General features: G+C 41.0%; 1 protein-coding gene across 2 annotated transcripts in view; it reads left to right on the plus strand.

Moving 5' to 3' along the window:
* Positions 1-19028, plus strand: part of GNPNAT1 (glucosamine-phosphate N-acetyltransferase 1) — a 34440-nt gene extending 15412 nt beyond the window's left edge. For both annotated transcript variants that reach the window (XM_073609732.1, XM_073609734.1), the window contains exons 2-6: positions 666-838; positions 6985-7047; positions 8007-8134; positions 13519-13580; positions 15784-19028. In XM_073609732.1, coding sequence (XP_073465833.1) covers positions 685-838; positions 6985-7047; positions 8007-8134; positions 13519-13580; positions 15784-15931 — 555 coding nt within the window. In that variant the 5' untranslated portion in view covers positions 666-684 and the 3' untranslated portion in view covers positions 15932-19028. The remainder of the gene's footprint in view (positions 1-665; positions 839-6984; positions 7048-8006; positions 8135-13518; positions 13581-15783) is intronic.
* Positions 19029-24137: the final 5109 nt, after the last annotated feature.

A 24137-nucleotide genomic window follows, 5' to 3' on the forward strand; every position in this document is an offset into this window, starting at 1 on the left:
GAGCCTGAAGGCTTCACTGCCAGTTTCCTTTACAATGCCTGTGCCTGTAGCCAAAGTCGATTGACGAATCAGCTCGGGGTACCGACATCGCCAGATCCCTGGACAGGTAAGTGTCCTTATATTAAGTCAGCAGCTACAGTGTTTGTAGCTGCTAACCTTTTATTATTTTTTTTTTTTTCCAGACTGGAGCTCCTCTTTAACCATTTGCATACTTTTCATCAGGATAGCCTGTGCCAATGAGCAACCTTCCTGCACAAAAATATAATGCCAAATCTCAGGCCGGAACCTAAACCTTTATTGCATTTTGTATACTTCAGGGTTCAGATTCTCCAGGTGTGCAGAGGAGGAATTTATGATTGATTGCTGGTATTTGCACTTTATTATGCCTGTTATCACCTATTCCTGCTAATGTGTAGGGTCATTGCTCTTCATAGCTTCCCTTCAAAGTGGGGATAGGCTGTACTTTTGAGTTTCAAGAACTCAATATTTGCAACCATATCCTGCTTTTCCTCCATATCTGTTTGTTGTGAAGGAATATTTCTTTATAGTACAGTTTTCATACCAGAGCAAAAGTCATTTTGTATGTAGACAGCTTATCAGAAGATACACAGTACATGTTTGCCTGTGAAGGCAGCTCTTCATTTTATCTGTCACTTTCATTTCAGGAGCTCTGCTCAGTTCGCCATGATCCCAGATGAAACCCCCCTGTTTGACCCTCATTTACTGGAGGAGATTGACTGGAGTCAGAACATGGTGTCGTTCAGCCCTCCCATCTCGCCGCGGAACCCCGGAGAGTCGCTGGTCCTCAGGCCGCTATGTACTGCCGATTTAAATCGAGGTCAGTGAATAGCTGGTGAAAAAGTAACAAGCATTGTCCATAACAACCAAGTTCCAGCCCTTCTTCTACTGCAGGTTAGAAGTTAAATCTTGGAGATCAAGGAGAGCCCTGAGGTACAAGGTGCTGTAACACTCAGAAAACAATCGGAAACAATCTCCCAATGATGAAGAAACAGTTAAAGGATAAGTTCCCAAACATGTTCTACTCATTTTTTAGGATAGGACATGTAAAATGTTCTCGCTCCTGCAGATCCACTCCCGCCCCTTTCTCTGACAGCGGGCCGGGGATCCTCTCCCTGCATCTGCTGTCATAGTTTGAAAAGAGCTTGGCCGTGCAGGGCTCCACACACACACACACACAGCTGTGTCACTCATTCACAGAGTTCTGTCAGTGAATAGACTATCAACAGCCTTTATGACTGATGGCTTGTACTTCTCAGTGAACTATGAGGGCGCTAGTGAGCACCCCTATACTTCATTGAGTCTTCCTGGACTGAAGTAACTGCCTGCCCATATCGGAGGTACGGGAAAGACCGCTACATTGACAGTCTGCAGGAGCCTGACATTGCACCTGTGATCTGATTGCAAATGCAACGCTTTACAGGCTCCTTTAACCACTTCCATACCACAGTAAATCATATGCCCTATTCCTATTACAAGGGATGTTTACATTCCTTTTTAAAAGGAATAAAAGTGATCCAAAAAAAAAAAAAAAAAAGGGAAAGTGTAAAAAAATAATAAACCATTAAAAAAAAAATTAAAGTGCCCCTGTGTGCGTGCATGCAGAAGCAAGCGCATACGTACGTCGCACCCACATATGTAAACAGCATTCAAACCACACGTGTGAAGTATCGCCGCAAACGTTTTAGGTTCAGGAGACTAGCCAGTACTACTGACCTTTTTACTTTCACGTGTATCCCAGTTAAACTGTTGTCTGTTTGCTCTTTCCCTGCTGTAGGAAGAGTTTTTTTCTTTTTTTAAACGTTTGGGCTCGGTTCACACTAGCACGATGCGGGAACCAGCGCAATTCCAGTCCTGGTTCCCACATCGCATATAACTCGCAAGACGATTCGTACTGCCCTATGCGAACTGCTGCGGGTGTCAATAGAAAGTTAATGACACCCCCAGATTGGTTTGCATATCGCAGTGAGAACTGTCAAATGGTGCAGGAATTGGTTCCAGTGCGGAACAAAAAAGGGTCCTGCACCATTTTGATGTGACTGTGATGCAAATTCTGCCATATATTATGTATGGCTGAATTCACATCGCACAGACATCACATGTGATCTGCACAGCAGTGCGGTGCGAATCACCCGCAATGTCGAACGATGCACCAGTGTGAACCCAGCCTAAAGCTGCATTTTCCTTTTTTTAATGTGCATATTACCTGTGAGACTTAGGAGGCAGAGTCTGGTTGTGGTTGGAACCTGTTTGTGTAAAACGTTAAACATCTTTAAAGCGGGAGTCCGGCGACTAATCCTTTTTTTATTTTTTTTTTATTTTTTTTTTTTTTAGGTCATTGAGACACTTTGCTAATCCCAAAATAATACTCACAGTTTGGGTGTAATATTTCTGCCTCTGTCTGTTTTCGTACTGAAGAATAACTTAAAAAATATGATGCTGGCTGTTTCCATCTTGCTTGTGGGCATGTGAAGCCCACAAGCATTGATTTCCTGGATGCGGTGAATGCTGTTCATTCACAGCTTGTTCACGTGCATGATCATTGTTTCCGCACTGAATCTTGGGAAGCCTGACACTAAGCTCCCAGGAGACAGTGCGGCGCCGGGGAAAGGCAATAAACACGCCTACTCCCATGGAAGGAGAGACAGGAAGTGCCACAATAAAGTACAATATAAAGGTAATTACAGCGATAAAAAAAATTTCATGCGGCATTTGAACATCTAACTGAAGGGGGTAAGATTAAGTCAAAAATTTGAGTGGAACCCCACTTTAAAATAAATAATATCTATCTATCTCAACAGAAGCTGCCCCGCCAATACACTAAACAGTATAACTATAAAGGTCTTTGGTTTATTGAAGAACTATTTCATCACATACACAAAAACAGGTTGTCATACTGACCTAAAAGGCTGAAACTGTGGTGTGAGCAGTAACATGCTTTGTTGCACTAATATGGCTACAAGGCTACAATCACCTCAAGCAAGCATGTTCAGTTGATCACATACAGTGCCTTGAAAAAGTATTCATACCCCTTTTTAATTTTTTTTTCCACATTTTGTCATGTAAATGTATTTTATTGGGATTTTATGTAATAGACCAACACAGTGGCACATAATTGTGAAGTGGCAGGAAAATGATAAATCATCTTCCAAATTTGTTCACAAATAAATATGTGAAAGATGTGGCATGCATTTGTATTCGGCCCCCCTGAGTCAATACTTTTGTAGAACCAACTTTCACAGCAATTACAGTCTTTTTGGAGATGTCTCTACCAGCTTTTCACATCTAGCAAAGAAGGCCTGGTGCTCTAGGCACAGCATACCCCTCAGGATTTTGAGAACAGACCAGAGAAGTATTTAAAAATTCCTTTATTGATTAACAAAATGATTATACAGTAGAAAGGTATAAAATCTAAAATCAATGGTAATTATACAAAGTTGCAAGCATGATGGTAACTGCCCTGTGACGTAGTAGCGGGCTAATACACGTGGCTGCGTAGAATGATGCCTGACATGTTTCAGACTAAGTGTCCTCCTTCAAAGGCTGTGGCGTGGAGTATACACTCCAATCAGTATAAGGTCAGCCAACAAGTAAAGGGGTATACCTGGTAACCTCCTGTCATGGCAAGAGTAAATGCAGGTCAGTGGATCCCAGCAGCTAGCAAGCACCAACAATGTCATTTACTCTTGCCATGACAGGAGGTTACCAGGTATACCCCTTTACCTGTTGGCTGACCTTATACTGATTGGAGTGTATACTCCGCTGAGTGGGAGTTCTTGTAGTGATTGTTGATCCGTCCGGCCCTGGGCTTACACACCTTTGTCGTTTGGCATGATAACATCCAGCCACACATCTTTATCTCCGCACCACAGGGCACCAACTGTGCAGGCTATATCTACTCTGCCTCTTCCCCTGTGTGTTTAGCAGCGGTCAGCTCAGAAGATATATGCTATAGATCACACAAAGCCTTTGAAGAAGGACACTTAGTCTGAAACATGTCAGGCGTCATTCTATGCAGCCACGTGTATTAGCCCTCTACTATGTCACAGGGCAGTTACCATCATGCTTGCAACTTTGTATAATTACCATTGATTTTAGATTTTATACATTTCTACTGTATAATCATTTTGTTAATCAATAAAGGAATTTTTAAATACTTCTCTGGTCTGTTCTCAAAATCCTGAGGGGTATGCTGTGCCTAGAGCACCAGGCCTTCTTTGCTCGCTTATTGGACTGATCAGACCAGACAATGCATGCACTGCCATCCCACATCTTTTTAACTTTTCACATCTAGAGCGTGACACTTTTGCCCATTCATTTTTGCAAAATCGCTCAAACTCTGCCCGATTGGATGGAGAGCGTCAATTTTCAAGTCTTGCCACTAGTGGTGCACCGAAATTTCGGCCGACGAAAACTGTTTTCGGCATGCGACCAAAAGAAGAAAAGGTTTCGATAATGGCACCGAAAAGGGGACAGGGTCCTCTCCGGGTGCTGCACCTTGCAGGGGTGTCGTCCGTCCTCCCCTCCCTCCCTCCTCCCTCCCTCCTCACGCAGAGTGGCAATCTCCCTGTGTCACGGAGCTGAATTGTCCAGGTGGCTGTAGTAACAATGTCCCTCCACCTGTGATAGACGACACACTGATCCAATGTCAGGAAATTTAATAAGTGTGACGTATTGCAGGAGGCGGGACATTGATCTCCTGTATCATGTCTGCAGTCTCTGACCATCTCCTGTGTCATGTCTGCTAGAGGTGCACTGAATGGAAATTTTGCTAATACTATTATCAATGTGTTTAAGAGATTACAGACATGATACAAGAGATGGTTAGAGACCGCAGACTACATTTTTCTTGACCTTTTCTTGCACTAAAGGTGCCAATAATGGCCAACAATAAATTCATATTAATTTAAAATCAGTGATATTAATTAAAAACAAATATGCCTAATTGGGCCCAATTTGGACATTTTCACTTAGAGGTGTACTCACTTTTGGTGCCAGCGGTTTAGACATTAATGGCTGTGTGTTGAGTTATTTTGAGGGGACAGCAAATTTACACTGTTATACAAGCTGTACACTCACTACTTTACATTGTAGCAAAGTGTCATTTCTTCAGTGTTGTCAAATGAAAAGATATAATAAAATATTTGCAAAAATGTGAGGGGTGTACTCACTTTTGTGAGATACCGTGTGTGTGTGTATATATAGTGCATTGCAAAAGTATTCACCCCCCTTGGCTTTTTACCTATTTTGTTACATGACAGCCTTTTAGTTCAATGTTTTTTTTAATCTGAATTATATGTGGTGGAACACAATAGTCTAAGTTGGTGAAGTAAAATTAGAAAAATATATACATAAAACTAGAATTGGCATGTGCGTATGTATTCACCCCCTTTGTTATGAAGCCCATAAAAAGCTCTGGTGCAACCAATTACCTTCAGATTGCACACAGGTGGACATCATTTCACTAATTATGTGACTTCTAAGTGTCACATGATCTGTCATTACATATACACACCTTTTTGAAAGGCCCCAGAGGCTGCAACACCTAAGCAAAGGCACCACTAACCAAACACTGCCATGAAGACCAAGGACCTCTCCAAACAAGGGACAATGTTGTTGAGAAGTACAAGTCAGGGTTAGGTTATAAAAAAAAAAAAAATATCCAAATCTTTGATGATCCCTAGGAGCACCATCAAATCTATCATAACCAAATGGAAAGAACATGGCACAACGGCAAACCTGCCAAGAGACGGCCGCACACCAAAACTCACGGACCGGGCAAGGAGGGCATTAATCAGAGAGGCAGCACAGAGACCTAAGGTAACCCTGGAGGAGCTGCAGAGTTCCAAAGCAGAGACTGGAGTATCTGTACATAGGACGACAATAAGCCGTACGCTCCATAGAGTTGGGCTTTATGGCAGAGTGGCCAGAAGAAAGCCATTACTTTCAGGAAAAAACAAAATGGCACGTTTTGAGTTTGTGAAAAGGCATGTGGGAGACTCCCAAAATGTATGGAGGAAGGTGCTCTGGTCTGATGAGACTAAAATTTTAACTTTTTGGCCATCAAAGAAAACGCTGTCTGGCGCAAACCCAACACATCACATCACCCAAAGAACACCATCCCCACCGTGAAACATGGTGGTGGCAGCATCATGCTGTGGGGATGTTTTTAAGCAGTCGGGACTGGGAAACTGGTCAGAGTTGAGGGAAAGAATACAGGGATGTTCTTGAACAAAACCTGTACCACTCTGTGTGTGATTTGAGGCTAGGATGGAGGTTCACCTTCCAGCAGGACAATGACCCCAAACACACTGCTAAAGCAACACTTGAGTGGTTTAAGGGGAAAAATGTAAATGTGTTGGAATGGCCAAGTCAAAGCCAAGACCTCAATCCAATAGAAAATCTGTGGTCAGACTTAAAGATTGCTGTTCACAAGCGCAAACCATCCAACTTGAAGGAGCTGGAGCAGTTTTGCAAGGAGGAATGGGCAAAAATCCCAGTGGTAAGATGTGGCAAGCTCATAGAGACTTATCCAAAGCGACTTGGAGCTGTGATAGCCGCAAAAGGTGGCTTTATTGACTTTAGGGGGGTGAATAGTTATGCGCGTTGACTTTTTCTGTTATTTTGTCCTATTTGTTTGCTTCACAATAAAAAAAGTCTTCAAAGTTGTGGGCATGTTCTGTAAATTAAATTTTGATGCAAATCCTCAAACAATCCATGTTAATTCCAGGTTGTGAGGCAGCAAAACACGAAAAATGCCAAGGGGGTGAATCCTTATGCAAGGCACTATGTATATATGTACCATGTAGGCAAGAGGCCTAATAAGTCTTATTGAAAATGCATCCCTACATTCTATGTTCAAGTATGGAAGCCCATTGGTGTTTTTTATTTGGCAAAATATTTGGTAAAAGAGTACAGGCGGTAATAAGCATAGTCCATTTACTATGTTATTTTCTTTTATTTCAGGATTTTACAAGGTACTAGGACAACTGACAAAAGTAGGAGATGTGTCAGCGGAGGATTTCATCAGTAAGTGCATTCTTTAAGATTATATTTTTTACATGTTAATGACAGCAGCTTAAAGTGTAGGATTTTTATATATGTATCTATTGGATACTAATCTTCAATGGTTACATATTTATATATTATATATATTTATACTGATATATTGCGATGAGGTAACACCACATTTTTATATTATTTTCCTGTATTTTTTGGAAATAACAATAAAAATCTTGCAAAAAAAAAAAAAAAAAGCCCAACTCCTGGCTCCCCCTCTCAAATTCAAATCCAGTTTTGCTTCCCACTTTTAAACTTTTAATACTTATTTTTCCAGTGTCTTCAGGTCAGGGACATAACACTGCAGAGTCCTCTTCATCTCATGAAGGTTGCTGTAGTGGTGTGGCAGGGGCCATGACACCCTGCATTCACTGTAGAGTCCTCAGGCTTCCAGGTTGAGTGGCTGGACGTCATACAAACCAGAAGACTGAGGGCATGTAGTGGTGAAGAAGAGGTACTGCAGGGGTCTCCAGATTAAAGCCAAATATTACAACCTGAGATGCTTTTTTTTTTTTTTTATTTTATTTTTTTATCGCACCTAGACCATAAAAAAAAAAGGCCAAAATTTAAGTTTTTAAACAAATGTCAGCAATGTAGTTCCCTCCCATATATAATTACATACACACTACAGCCCAATTTGCTTACAATACCAGCTCTGTTTCCTGCATAGTAATATCACACAGTGACTGCATCTCTGTTCCTCTCTTTTATTCCTAAACTATCAGTCTGTTCGTTTTTGCCATCTTCACTAAAAATTGTGCGGTAATCGGCTTTGACTGTCATTTTATGGCAATGGGTACATAGAGTTGAGTCTGAAGGGGTAGTTGTTGTTACCTTTTTTATATCCCCAAATATAGATTCTCTATTAGGACCAATAAGCTGCCCTTGGCTGTAATCCAGATTATCATTAATTGTCTTTTCCTTGCTAGAAAAATTTGACCACATGAAGAAAACAGGGGACTACTTTGTGATCGTGGTGGAAGATTTGAATCTCGGACAGATCGTAGCTACGGCAACCTTAATTGTAGAACATAAATTTATACACGCGTGTTCAAAGGTATGTGGCCAGTTTTCTGGAACAGGTCTTTCTATTGCTTGGAGAAGAGCTCTGTGGGGCACCATCTCTATGTGGCTGCATTTCCTAGTTCTGTTTTTTTTTTTTTTTTTTTTTTTTTGAAGATTCAGGTCAGTCAAAATTGAATGCTAATCCTTAAAATACATAAAGACAATACAGCCTACCTACTCAACTTTTCAGCCTCCAAAAGTGTGGATATACAGAAACGGGCACCAAACCAAAAGGTGAAAGAGCTTAGGATCCTTTACTTTTTTGTAAGTTGATAATATAAAAGCAGCCAACGTGTTTGGTGGGCATCATCTTAAATAATAGGATAGGACTTAAATGTCATAATCACAGTTGACACCATTGCAGATCCAAAATATAGATCCATTTGGTTATTGTTTCCTTTGAGTCTATTCAAATCCTTTTGCCTGATTAAAGCCCTGATGAAGGGGGAGTGTTTATTGCCTCTGACACACGTTGGCTGTTTTTATATGATCAATGTATGAATAATTAAAAGTATCTTAAACTCTATGGTTTGGCACCTGTTTCTATACAGTATAGAAACACCTCCTGGGTTGTTTTGGGGGTGCCAATCGAGGAAGTTCTGCCTTGCCAGCCAGTGAGCTTCTTTAAAAACTTCCTTGGGTTTGGTTGAGTAAGTGGTACCAAGTGAAACAAATGCACTTGAGGTGTACAAGACTGCTCACTAGTGATGTAAATGAGAGGCACTGGTGCTCACTATTGATGTACAGTTAGGTCCATATATACAATTTTATATACAATTTTCATACTATTGGCTCTGCATGCCACCAGAATAAAATTTAAAACAAAACCATCCAAATGAATTTGAAGTCCGGACTTTCAGCTGTAATTCAAGGGGTGGAACATAAATATCAATATCAAGTACAAATTGTAGGAACTGCAGCCATTTTTATGCACAGTCCCCCCCCCCCCCCCCATTTTCAGGGGCTCAAATGTTAATTGGACAAATGAATACAATCATAAATAAAATGTTAATTTTTAATATTTTGTTGAGAATCCTTTACTGGCAATGACTGCCTGAAATCTGGAACCCATGGACATTACCAAAGACTGGGTTTCCTCCTTTCTGATGCTTTGCCAGGCTCTAACTGCAGCTGTCTTCAGTTATTCTTTTTTTGTGGGACTTTCTGCCTTTTTTAGTTTTTGCCTTCAGCAAGTGAAATGCTCAATTCGGTTGAGATACATAGTTACATAGTAGGTGAGGCTGAAAAAAGACACAAGTCCATCAAGTCCAACCTTTGTGTGTGATTTTGTCAGTATTACATTGTATAACCCTTTATGTTGTGGTAGTTCAGGTGCTTATCTAAATTATCTAATCGTTTTTTGAAACTATCGATGCTCTCCGCTGAAACCGCTACCTGTGGAAGGGGATTCCACATCCTTGCCGCTCTTACAGTAAAGAACCCTCTATGTAGTTTAAGGTTAAACCTCTTTTCTTATTTTAATGAGTGGCCACATGTCTTATTAAACTCCCTTCTGCGGAAGAGTTTTATCCCTATTGCGGGGTCACCAGTACGGTATTTGTACATTGAAATCATATGCCCTCTCAAGCGTCTCCTCTCCAGAGAGAATAAGTTCAGTGCTCGTAACCTTTCTTCATAACTAATATCCTCCAGACCCTTTATTAGCTTTGTTGCTCTTCTTTGTACTCGCTCCATTTCCAGTACATCCTTCCTGAGGACTGGTGCCCAGAACTGGACAGCATACTCCAGGTGAGGCCGGACCAGAGTCTTGTAAAGCGGGAGAATTATCGTTTTATCTCTGGAGTTAATCCCCTTTTTTAATGCATGCCAATATTCTGCTTGCTTTGTTAGCAGCAGCTTGGCATTGCATTGCTGAGCCCATCATCTACTAGGACCCCCAGGTCCTTTTCCATCCTTGATTCCCCCAGAGGTTTTCTCCCCAGTGAGTAGATTGCATTCATATTTTTGCCACCCAAATGCATTATTTTACATTTTTCCACATTAAACCTCATTTGCCATGTAGTTGCCCACCCCATTTAATTTGTTCAGATCTACTTACAAGGTTGCCACATCCTGCAGAGAAGTTATTGCCCTGCTTAGCATTGTCCGCAAATACAGAGATCGAACTGTTTATCCCATCCTCCAGGTCGTTTATGAACAAATTAAATAGGATTGGTCCCAGGACAGAACCCTGAGGGACCACACTACCCACCCCTGACCATTCTGAGTACTCCCCATTTATCACCACCCTCTGAACTCGCCCTTGTAGCCAGTTTTCAATCCATGTACTCACCCTATGGTCCATGCCAATGGACCTTATTATTTTGTACAGTAAACGTTTATGGGGAACTGTGTCAAATGATTTTGCAAAATCCAGATACACCACGTCTACGGGCCTTCCTTTATCTAGATTGCAGCTCACCTCCTCATAGAAGGTTAATAGATTGGTTTGGCAAGAATGATTCTTCATGAATCCATGCTGATTACTGCTAATGATACCGTTCTCATTACTAAATCTTGTATATAGTCCCTTATCATCCCCTCCAAGAGCTTGCATACTATTAATGTTAGGCTAACTGGTCTGTAATTCCCAGGGATGTATTTTGACCCTTTTTTAAATATTGGTGCTACATTTGGCTTTTCTCCAATCAGCTGGCACCTTTCCAGTCAGTAGACTGTCAGTAAAAATTAGGAACAATGGTCTGGCAATTAATTGACTGAGTTCCCTAAGGACCCTCTGATGCAAGCCATCTGGTCCCGGTGACTTATTTTATGTTAGGTTTTTCAAGTCTATTCCTAATTCTGTCCTCTGTTAGCCATGAGAGTGCTTCCTGTGATGTGTCGTGAGGAAAAACACTGCAGTTTTGGTTACTGAAGCGAACCGTCTTATATTTTTTGAAGGCCTTCTCCTTTTGGTTTTTATATGCATTTGTACATTGGAGTTAAACCACCCAGGACTTTTATTCGCTCTTTTAAATTTATTTCCCAATGGGATGTGTTGGCTAATGCCCTTATTTAATATGCTCAATTCGATTTCTATTTTTTTATTGGTGTATGTGATCAGCACGGGGACAATCAGTACTGCCCAGACAGAGGGTCAGGGGTCCTGCAGCCTGCATAGGACAGTCAGAGTAGAATGAAAACTCCTCCTACAAGCTTTAACAAGACATTCATAGAAGTCATAAGACTGCTATATACTGCTGAGAAGAGGTATTTAGCAGTTTTTATATTTACTAAAATAATTGCATTTCCATGTTCTGTGTACTGCGGGAGACCAGATATAGTGCATTCAGGCTCCTGGGTTTAGTAACACTTTAACTGTATCTGTATATCTCTGCTTTCATTGGCAGGGGCCTGCATGGTGGCCAGTCCTTTGTCTGAGGATCCCATAATAGTAATTGTCCCACTAAAAGTGTGGGGGTCTATCCAAATGTATGTTTGTATGTGGCCAATATACAGAAATTATAGATATAAAATTATATTGCCTCCTATTGTAAAATGTATCCAGTGTGGTACCCTGAAAGGATAATGAAAGTGTACAAAAAAGTATCTCTTGATCTAGGATTAATTGCATATCCCCTGGCATTGTTTTACTGCCAGAAGATCTTGGGGAAAAATGACATTCAAGCTGAGGGATGGATGGTGGTTCTGCCTGCTCAGTGATTCTCAGCAGACACTGTATGACCTAGCATGAGATCAGTGACTATCAGGAGACACTGTTGGGAGGATTTACAATTACTGGAGCATGCAAAATCCGGTGCAGCTATGCATAGAACCCAATCAGCTTACAGCTTAATTGAACAATCTGAAGTTAGAAGCTGATTGACTACCATGCACAGCTGTACCAGATTCTGAGTGCTCCAGTTTTTTAGTATTTTTTTTTTTTTTTACCTCTGTGGGACCTAGCATAAGAGGGATTTGGCAATACTTTTCTTGCAGACATATTACATTGACATTACCTTTTCAAAGATTAACTTCAGTTTCTTTTTTAAAAGTCAGTAGCTACAAATAATGTATCTGCTGACTTTTAAAAATCCAGCACTTACCAGTGCCTGGGATCCAGCGATGTCTTCCTGCAGCCAGTTTTTCTTACCACACTGGTTTCCCAGCGCCACCATCTTGGATACAAGAGCCCGCTGTGGCTTGCTGAAGAACTACAGCCGGCTCCCCATTGCAATGCACAAGGTTGCATAGTGCTTTGTGACTGGTCCTGCAGCCTCGTGGGACATGTGACATGTCCTGGGAGGGGACAAGGAAAGGGACATCATCCTCACCTAGGCAAGGATTGTGAAAGTAAAGGCAAATACCGATTTATAAATCAATACTTGTTTTCCCCCTACTACAAAAAAGACTGTAACTCCAGTTACAGGCTTGAGGGAGGGAGCGAACCAGCGGGACTTCACTTTTTGAGTGAAGTTCCACTTTAAAGCGGAGGTCCACCCTAAAATTAAAAATGACATTAACATTCTACAAAAAAAAAATGTAAAAAAAAAATTTTTTTTTACGTACCAGAAATGCCTGTTGCTAGGCAGTCTTCCTAATCTGCCGCAACGCTGCTCCTTCACTTCCTCCTCTTTAGTGAGCTGCTCCGTTGTCTTCTGGGACATGTATGTGTGTCCCAGAAAACCACGGGGCCATTCACAAAGCGCCGCACGACTCGCGCGTGCGCAGTAGGAAACAGGCAGTGAAGCCGCAAGGCTCCATTGCCTGTTTCCCTTAGTTAGGATGGCGGCGCTGGCACCCGATCCGATGGACGGATCTGCCTCGGGGGGCCGACATCGCGAGCTCGCTGGACAGGTAAGTGTCATTAAAAGTCAGCAGCTACAGTGTTTGTAGTTGCTGACTTTTTTTTTTTTTTTTTTTTTTTTAAACAGCCGGACCTCCGCTTTAAGATCATTGTACAGTCTAAGTTATAGAGATGTATGGGATTTTTAATATATATACACCTAGCTGGATGCTGCATCAGTCACACACTGGCTTTAAGACTGAGAACCGAGCGATCAAACACTGCCAATCACTCGGTTCTCAGAGCTGCTTGAGCAGAAAGCTGGTTCTCTGCGGCTTGCTGAGAGGCTGAGCCGGGTGCCGGTTCAGGCATGTGGGCAGGACGCAGGAGTGCAAAATGTACTGCATTCCTGTGATCCACAGAAGTACAGCCAAACGAGCTTTGGCTGTACTTCTCCTTTTTAATTTGTGTTGATTGTACCTTTTTAATTGTTAGACTTGAATTATTTTATACATAGTGTATACTTCTTACCATGGCCAAAGATCTAACATAAGCCTTGTGTTTTTATATTTTTTTTCGTTCCCTTCTCATCCTTTTTGTTTTTTGTTTGTTTTTTTTTTTTTCTTTTGTTTTTTTCTTTTTTCCTGCAGAGAGGTCGGATAGAAGAGGTGGTCGTGAGCGATGAATGTCGAGGCAAACAGCTTGGAAAATTGTAAGTAACAGTCTATTGCCATCTTGCCACACATCTTGTTTATTCTGGTATGTGTGTTTGTTTTTTATCTAGAATATGAACATGGTTAGTAGATGATGCACAGCAAAATGATCCACAAATACAAAAAGTAGAATGGTACAAAAAAATTTAACCGGAATCACAAGTATATAAAAAAAAAAGTTACAAACCGATTAAATGCACATTAAAGGGATTGTAAACCCTCATGTTGTTTTCACCTTAATGCATCCTATGCCCCCCAGCCCCCCCCCCCCCCCCCCCCCCCCCCCCTGTTTTTACTCACCTGAGCCCTTCGATCCCTCGACGGAGGCACACTGTACCTCTCTGCAGGGGGTTCTCGGCTCTTGATCGGATAGATTGATAGCAGCGCAGCCATTGGCTCCCACTGCTGTCAATCAAATCCAATGACGCGGGTGGCGGGGCCGAGTCCTGCATTCTGCATCTATGGATGCAAATGCTGGACTCGGGAGCGTGCCCGCAAGGTAACATCCCGGGAGAGTGCATCTCCAAGGGGGGTTATACGATGCGGGAAGGAGCTGATAGCGCCGCAGGGGGACACCAGAAGAGCATGATCGGGGCCACTCTGTGCAAAACGAGGCTGCAGAACCATTCACAAAGCACTCCATGGCTCAGACATGCACAGTGGGCAGCTGGCTTTGAAGCTGCAAGGAGTCACAGTCGACTGCCCACAGTTAACATGCCAATACCGGGGGGCTGGCTTGGGTGAGGCTTAGGTGAGGACGGAGCTGGATCCTTGGACAGGTAAGTGTCCTTTTTATAAAGTCAGCAGCTACAGTATTTGTAGCTGCCGACTTTTAATTTTTTAAGTTCCTAGGGTTAAGAACTGCTTTAAGAGTATTTATGAAAGAAAAGAAAACAAAAGTAACAAAATATTACCAACATCATGCATAAAAAAAAATTAAAAAATACAAATATTGTGACAGGAGGGCCCGTGGAACTCAGAATACATCTTATGTCTAAGTCACCCTGTGCCAGTGAGAAAATATATCTTGGACTACTTAAAATGGGACAGTAATATTTGTCCACAATATCTCCCAGGATGTATGTAGAGACTATTATTGGATTGGTTGATTCTGAACGCAACCTGTTAATTGAATGAGCTGATCACATTGTCCTCTATACAATGTAGGAGACGGGACGACTCCTATTGGAGCTCATGTTAATTAGGTTAATTAGGTTTTGTTTGTATTGTTAATTGTAATTAGCTCCAGCTATTGTGTTGATATAACTGTGTGAAACTCGGTGCCCACAAGTCTGGGCGAAAGGTCATGTCTCAGTCACCTAGGCTGTATGAAGGATTAGATAATTAGCTCATGTTAATTAGGTTACGTTTGTATTGTTAGAGTAATCTTCTCCTGTGTATATAAGACTGTATTCTGGTTCTGAATAAAGTGAGTTCTTGGTAGCAACAAGCAAGTATCGCCTTGTGTTGTGCTCAGAGAGGTTGGGATATCTGTATACAGACTGGGAGGAAGTGGTATATGACGGAAGCACTCAAGCGGAGTGTGGGACGTTCCGTGACATTGGTGGCAAGCAGCGGGAAAGCTTCCTGAAATCTGGGACATCCAAACCTCCAACTGGATCCAAGATCAGCATAGCAGACTTCAGTCACCCCAGCGGAGATATGGACCTGGCATCAGAATTCCCGGGGCTGCTGCGGATCATCCTAGATATATTTAAATAAAAAAAGCGTCCAGGCAGGGCTTTAAAGTGGAAGGAAACCTTCAATACTTAGGAGCTAGGGACTTTTACCCGAAGGGACCTGCAATGTCAGTTGGCTTATTCATGGTATCCATTAAATGCTGGGAATGGGCCGGGTGCCCTGGCGTATGTACTTCCTGTGCTCGTGCACAGGAGTTACAACATCCATGGCCGTCCACTGAAGAAGATTGCCACAGGTCCTAAGATAATATGAAGCCGAGATGGTGGGTGTCAGTTGTTTGAAAGAATCATTGCTAGAGGACATTTCAGAAGAAGTAGGTGTGTGCCAGCATAATAGTAGAATTTGACAAAAGCTCCCCCCCCACCAAAAAAGTTTATTTCACTTTAATGCCTCCCTCTCCAGCAATAAATCCTCACCTGACATGAAAAAAATACCTGTTTGTTTTAGGTTAACAATCGCTTTAATCACTAATACTCGATTCTTTGTTTTTTCCCCCCACAGGTTAGTATCTGTGCTTACATTATTAAGCAAAAAGCTTGACTGTTACAAGGTTACACTGGAGTGCAAGCCCAAAAACGTTGCCTTTTATGAAAAGTTTGGCTACAGCTCCTCAGACGAGACCTACATGCAGTATCGATTCTTTGACTAAATTCCACTGAAACCTTTACCAAAGAGAGAGACGAATGCCTTCACAAAGACTGGTCTGGAGACAACTGGACTGATCGCTGTAATAAAAACATGTAAATAACAGAATTGTTTTTAAACTATTTAAGAAAAAAAAAATGTAATTTGTTAATAAGAGTAAAAAAAAAAAAAGTTTGCATAAATGATGATCAGAATGTTATATGAGAAAAAAATTACAGAAAGAGATCAGCAGAGTTTAAAATGTTTCACAGTTGGAATAATTGACATTATATGTATAGAATTGACATTATACGTATAGAAAACTTTTTTTTTTTTAACTGTAAGATAAGAGTAAAGAAGGGTTTTTACTGTTGTCGGTTTATTTTTACTATCTGTCTTCCCTTTTGGAGAGGTTTTCCTTTTAAACCCAGTTGCTGAACCACAAAAGGAATTTATGGACAATTTCTACAAAATGAAGGGAATTCCCCTTTTTAGTTACCAGAACAGGTTTCCCTATTGGAAGATTTCCCTTTTAAAGCTGAACTCCGGCCTTCGCTTCAGTCTTGCACACTTGTACAGGCTCCTTCCACGTACTGAAATTACTCAGATTTCACTGCACACTGTGAGCTCCTTAACATGTGCATTTAGAAGCTGCAGCAAGTTAGCTATAGCCTGCCTATTTTGCTGGATGGAGTACATCCAAGATCCTCTATTATTTCCTCTCCGACTGTTCCTGGCCCGCCCCTTTCACACATTGGATTGCAGTTCTTCAATCACGGAGGCTCAGCATTACAAGTGGGCGTTATCTAGGTAGGAGAAGCCTGCCTAGGAAGACCCACTTCTCCAGACTGACATCCACCCAGCATTTTGATATTTGTATAACTCCTCCTACGGCAGGGTGGATAAAAAAAATCAACCATTTAAAAAAAAAAAATCTGATTTAAATCAGATTCTTTTGATTTTTATCAAATTTATTTTAATAAAATGCTTTTGGAGTAAAAAAATCTAAAGATAGGTTTCCATTTAAGATACATTCATAATTTAGTTTATTCAGCATGAAATGTAGCTTAGTTATGTAGCATGAGGCTGTATAATATGCAATATTTACATTTTTGGTAAACTCATTCAATGAATCCAAGCTCTGCAAGTTGAGATAACATGCACTGCATTGATGCATTCATACAATTTTACAGTAACCATGAGATAAAACAAAGTTCAAGAATATCCCTTTTTCCCATTGTTTTGCAAATCCTATGTACACTACAAACTGTGTGATTGAATCGGTTCTGATATCGCTGTTTTACAAACCTGACAGCTTAATATTCTAAATAGGAAACCTTCATTTTGTTTGCAAAAATTAAAGATGCTAACTACCAGCAAGTCCTTACATTTAAAGAGCACCTGTCATTTCAGATCCATCATGGCAGCGCCTGTTAGTGGGCATCCACTCACCCGCTGCCGCCACGTCCCTCACCTTGTTGTGTCACTGCCGCATCACCAGCCGTCCCATTAAAGTGAATGGGACTGCCGGTGAGTCAACAGCGGGTCAGAGATGACAGTTGCTTTTTAAAAAGTTATGATTTAAATCAAGCCTTTTATTAGTGATTTAAATCAAATCCACCCTGTCCTAACGGCTATCCTACTACATGCATCAGTGGGCTGCCCCCATCTCCAACAATTCATACAGTGGGATTGGCATTATGCCCCAGTGTCTAAACTGCAGGGAGAGGGGAAATTTCTCTGCAGCTGAAGGACACCAAGGGAGGAACCGAGAGATCAAATGCACTGTATCCTCTGTAGGCTGCAGGGAACCGCTTTGTAGAGTATTTAAAGTAGAACTATAGGCCAAACTTTTTTTTTTTTTTTTCTCCATTCTTGGATGGAGTAAAAGAGGGTTATAGTCTCTGTCATATTTTTGTTTCGCCATCTGTGTCCTCCTGGGGAGACTTGCCATTACTTCCTGTCCTACAGCAAAACAGGAAGTTAGAGGAAATCCCTGCAAATTAACCACTTCAGCCCCAGAAGGATTTACCCCCTTCCTGACCAGGCCATTTTTTGCGATACCACACTGTCGCTTTAACTGACAATCGTGCGGTCGTGCAACATTGTACGCAAACGAAATTGATGTCCTTTTTTTTTCCTCCCACAAATAGAGCTTTCTTTTGGTGGTATTTGATCACCTCTGCAGTTTTTATTTTTTGCACTATAAACAAAAAAGTGATCATTTTGAAAAAAAAAAAACTATTTACTTTTTGCTATAATAAATATCACTTTAGGCCAATGTGTATTCTTCTACATATTTTTGGTACACAAAATCGCAATAAGCGTATATTGATTGGTTTGCGCTAAAGTTATAGCGTCTACAAAATAGGGAATAGATTTGACATTTTTATTCTTTTTTTTTTTTTTTCCCTAGTAATGGCGGCGATTAGCGTTTTTTTAGCGGGATTGCGGCGGACAGATCGGACACTTTTTTTTTTTTTTTGGACAGGGGTTAGGTTGCTCTCTAGGGAGGTGTCTCTAACTGTGGGGGACGGACTGACTGGTCGTAGAGAGATCGCTGTTCCAGATCACTAGGAACAGCGGATCTCTCTCTACTTCCCTGACAGAACGGGGATCTGTTTGTTTACATTGACAGATCCCTCGTTCTTTGCTCTCTGAGGAGCGATCGCGGGTCACCGGCGATTCACGCAGCCATGCCAACCTATCGCTGTATAATGAGGGTGGCTGGTCGGCAAGCAGTTTAGGGAATGCTTGGGTTCCCCATTGGAAGATTTCCCCTCTATTACTTTTCTGGGGACGACCCAAAATTTGGGATTTTCTTTACCATTATCATTGAAATTGAAAGTAAAACAGGACAAAGAGAGAGGGGAAATCTCCCTAACTGAGGCACAGAGCAATAAATACTGACAGGTGTTCTAATCTCACTCTGCTCTATCCAAAAACTAAAAAAATTTAATTTTTTTTTGCCTTTTTAGTTTTACTTTAAGCAATGACCATAATTTCTGAAATTGCATAATGCTTGCACCAGTTGCAATGTAAATGTATTCCAGTTGTGAATAGATTTTAAATCTTTGATCTTGTAAGAAGTGTTAGTTTTTTATTAAATTTTTCTGTTTTAATTTTTGGGGTTCTGTACTTTTTATTTTCATGCCTGAATGTTTTAGGCTGTTTACATTTTAAAGAACATTTGCTAACTGCTGGCCCTCCTCCTGCTTTTTTTAAGCAGATCTTTACTGAATCTGATTACCAAAAACACGATTCAATACATTTTAATGTTCAAAGCAACCCCCCCCCCCCATCCATCCATGTCTCTATGCTTTATTATGCTGAGAAATCACTTTCAAAAACCGCCCCCTAGCGCTTCTGGCTCTGGCTGTGGCCATCCTTTTACAAAAAAAAAAAATTATTAAGTTTTAAAGAATACATTATAGAAATGACTCGGCACAACACCAAGCCATTCACATGGCCAACATTTACAGGTACATCAGAGATTCAGGGTAGCCAACAGTAGCTCTAAGCATTCAAGTGACAACCTTACCCCCCCACCCCCTCAACAACCCAAATACTACTCTTCACTTCTACACATGTATCCCCGGACAAAAGTGCACCTGTTGCTCAAACCTCAAGGATTTTTGGTGTAGCGCCCATTTATCTCCAGTAGGGGGCTCAACTTCAATTAAGGCCGAAAATTCCTTGATGTATATTCAACCCCACTATTCGCTTGGCCACAAGTATCTCCCACCCAGATGTTGATGTGATGCATTCGCAATAGCGGTCAATCGCAATATATGCTTCTATCCCACTGTTAGGTCAGAGTTATACCATGCCTGCCACACCTTTTCAAATTTCTTCCCACATCCTCCAGACAAGTATGTCGCTTTTATAATACGGCATCATTGAATTAACTAGCCCTTTCCAGACTCGCACGCCAGGGGCCCTCCGGCTTCATGGCTGTGGCCATCTTGAGTAAGGGCAAATGATTCATGCAGCATCTACTTACTGGAATCCATCTGCCCTTAGCTCAAACCTGCATGCAGGAGAGTGCTTAGCAGAGACAATTCCCCCCCCCCTCTCCTTTCCGCCTGAAGACTCCTGGGATATATGACCTAATTTGCCAAGGCAAGAAACCAGGAGATAACTGCAGAAACGGTTAAAAAAAAAAGTTTAAAATAAATACATTTTTTTTTTTTTTATATACTTTTCTATCTATTTACTAATGTTAGCAGCAGGAGGATTTATAAATAATGTTGATTGGGAGAGTAAAGTTCCACTTTAAGTATTGAAAGTAAAACAAGTAGAATGAAACCCTCAATAATAAAATACCTTTAGCTCCAATAGAATCATTAATAGTAATTTTGCACCAAGTTACCCTAATAACTTTTTCCTTTAGCAGTAGCCAGATGCTTTGTTGTCTTTTTGCTGCACTTCTCTGAACCTAAACTCAGCTCAATGAGTGCCCACTGCTCATGTCCTAAACAGTCATGTTGCTCACTCAGGGGCGTTAGGTGGAACAGAGCTGCTGCCTGGCCGGAGGGACTTAGAACAAAGACTTTGGTGAGCCGGGAGCGAGCACATTGGAGTGGCTACACTCTAGGGAGACCCCCAGTGGCAGCGTAGCCACTCTATAGTACAGTGAGCAAAAATTTGGATTCAAATTCTGCTGAAAATAAAGGATGCAAAAGGAAAAAAAAAACACAGCAATATGAAAAGTATTTGAAATACCGTATTTTTCGGTCCATAAGATGCAAGTTGTAGAGGAGGAAAACAAGAAAAAAAGAAAATATTCTGAACCAAATGATGAACTAAAATATTAAAATATAACAGAATATTTCTACACTGACAACCAATGTAAGGGGGCGCCCTACGCTGATCCCCAATGTAACTGGGACATTTTACACTGACCTCAAAACAGGAGTATTTACATCAACCGCCAATGTAATTGAGACATTTACACCAACCAGCGATGTGACAGGTGTACTTACAATGAACTCCCTCATCTCTCCGCATTCTTATCTCCCTCTCAGTACTCTGTCCCTCTAACTCATCTGCTAATTATTTTGAGGGGACAGCACATTTACACTGTTATACAAGCTGTACACTCACTACTTTACATTGTAGCAAAGTGTCATTTCTTCAGTGTTGTCACATGAAAAGATATAATAAAATAATTTACAAAAATGTGAGGGGTGTACTCACTTTTGTGAGATACTTTTAGGAAAAAAAGTGTGTGTGTGTGTGTATGTATGTGTGTGTGTGTATATATGTGTATATATATATATATATTTATTACACAATACACACACAAAATATTCAGTGTGTTGTTTACTTTAAACCCCATCTTTAGCCAAACGACCATAAATACACAGGTATAACAAAAAATAAATACTGCGCTATCTGTAAAAATCAATGAAATATGTAGAAAATTTGAAAAAAAAACCCCGCTGCAACTTCATGTGAGACACACAATAGCATACAAAATAAGAAAAACAAGTTGCGCTGATTGATAATATATGGTCAAGGATACTTCCTTGAACAAGTGAATAATACACAAATTATTAACTGTTCAATGGGTGAGATAAATTAATAAAAAAAAAAAAAAAGTCACTGATTGATTCCAGGGTAGATAAAGAACCAAAAGAAAGGCCTTGTGTTGAAGATGCTAGTTCAATTGTGATCATCCGCAGTGGCGCACAAACGTAACACCCCAGGAAAAAAGTGAGAGAAGTAGTAGTGCCTCCGCCTCCTATAATATCTGCCTCTTGCCAGCTATAAATGATCTCCTGTTACAGGAGATCAAACTGCGCCTGTGGCTTATTACCCTGCCTTGGGTCTCTGTATAGTGAACCACTGCTCCCAGCGTTTCCACCAAATGGATGGCCTCAGATACACATAAATTCAGAAGGTCCCCATGGAAAAATAAAGGCTTGCATAGTGTAAAACCTTTTATTGAATAACTTAAAAGAACGAAATTGCACTTACAATTTTGATGAAATAAAGTTCAGCCGGCCGGCTCTTGGTAGCAGCCCGTTGCTTCCGGGACCTGCGTAAATGTGACGTCAGCACGTCGTTCCTCCCTACTTACGTTTCGTCACACCTGATGTCGTCCTGGGGCACTGCCATCCATTCGGTGGAAACGCTGGGAGTAGTGGTTCACTATACAGAGACCCGAGACGGGGTAATAAGCCACAGGCACAGTTTGATCTCCCGTAACAAGAGATCATTTAGAGGTGGAGGCACTACTACTTCTCTCACTTTTTTCCTGGGGTGTTACGTTTCTGTGCCACTGCGAATGATCACAATTGAACTAGCATCTTCAACACGAGGACTTTCTTTTGGTTCTTTACTCTGGAATAAATCCGTGACTCTTTTATTGTATTGGAGTTTTTTATTAATTTATCTCACCCACTGCAGTTAATAATTTGTGTATTATTCACTTGTTCAAGGAAGTATCCTTGACCATATATTATCAATCAGCGCAACTTGTTTTTCTTATTATAAATACATAGGTGACACACAGTTGTCTCTCCTTTCAAAGGTGGTGTAATTCATGTACCCTTGACAGACAGCACGCCAAGCTGGCGCCCTCAGTTTTCACCCTGGCAGCTTAAACAGCCTGCTGATTGGGCACTGTAGGAGTAGCAGAACATTGAGTTGATCACTCATTTTTGATGGTAGCCCCCCCATGGTCTAGATACAGAAATTACTCCAGATGGTGGTGGAATAAACACTTCTCAAAAGGGATTGCTCCACTGAAGTGTTGTTATCTGCATTATGTATTCACACCTAGACTTTGCTCACTATACAGGTATGGTTGTCTGACCGTGAAATCAGTTACTGTGTACAAAGATGTTGTGTAGTTTTACTCTAACACTATACGAACCTGCCCTGACAAGTATAGGAGATGCTTGCTCGTCTCCACAGGTTTATTTTTTTGTAATATGCAATAACTTTTATTGCAAGTAGTGCAAACACACACAAAAAAAAAAAAAACATGGTTGCAGGAAAGAAAATTGTATCATCTGTGGCCTGCCTTAACGTGATACTAAAGTCTTGTCTTGTTTTTTGTTATTTTTAACTGCCGACCCTTTAGAGGGTTTGCTATGCCAGGAGGTGGTGCTTTTGGACACGTGACCCCTATGGTTGGCTGTCACATGATCAGAAAAGTCCGGATCACAAACGGCGATTGGGAACTTTGTGAGCTGCCAGTCACTGTGCCGGCGCTATTGCACGCAAAGCCCAGCTGCATATTTGTGTGCGCTCAGCGCCAAGAGGTTAAACAAACATGTTATACTTACTTGCTCTGTGTAATGGTTTTGCACAGAGCAGCCCATATCCTTCTCTTCTCGGGTCCCCTACCAGTGCTCCTGGCCCCAGCCGCTGCTCTGTGTGTCCATTCAGATATGGCGCTGTGGCTTGACCCCACCCCCCTCTCCTCATTGGCTCACCGACTTTGACAGCAGTGGGAGCCAATGGTGCCTGCTGTGTGTCCCAGCCATTATATAATATGTTATATTAATCTTTAAACATTTGTTTCCGGTTGTTATATACATCTCTAGGTGCATGCTAATATGACGGATTATACAGGATCAGAGTGGATGGATTGATTTCGAAAATCCATAGGGAGTGTGGAGATGATCATGGCATTGAACTAGAAATTGAGGTATTAATAACAAAATTAAGGCAGGCTTTGGAACGAAAATCAAATCTATTTTGGCAAGTAAAAAAATTTTGGAAAGATATATAAAGGAGGGTCTAAATCCACATGGCCTATATTTCCTAGCCTCTGGGATACTAAGAATGAGTTTAAACTACAATGGGAAGCAAATTTACAAGATTGTACAGTAAAAATGATGACTTCCCTAAATGAACATTATATTAGGGACATTTGAGATCTTGATATTGAAATTATCAAATTTCAAAAACAAAATATGTCCATATGTGCCCATCCGAAATTCTTGGAAAAAGACAAATTATTAAAAGAGTATCTAGAGAAATAGAACAAAGACCTGATTTATAAAAAGGACATCAAATTTATTCGAGACAAGATGGCATTTAACGGAAAATATGCATATAAATGGCCACAACAGGGAGGTAGAAAAGGGAGAAACAATCAAGGAGGCAATAAAAATAAACATATAAGTGATGGAGATATGAGAGATGGGACCAATTCGGATTCATCCACTGTCTCATACTCTTCATGTCTTTCCCAATTTACTCAGGCCCCCAAT

This window comes from Aquarana catesbeiana, linkage group LG13, assembly GCF_042186555.1.
Source record: "Aquarana catesbeiana isolate 2022-GZ linkage group LG13, ASM4218655v1, whole genome shotgun sequence".
NCBI lineage: Eukaryota > Metazoa > Chordata > Amphibia > Anura > Ranidae > Aquarana > Aquarana catesbeiana.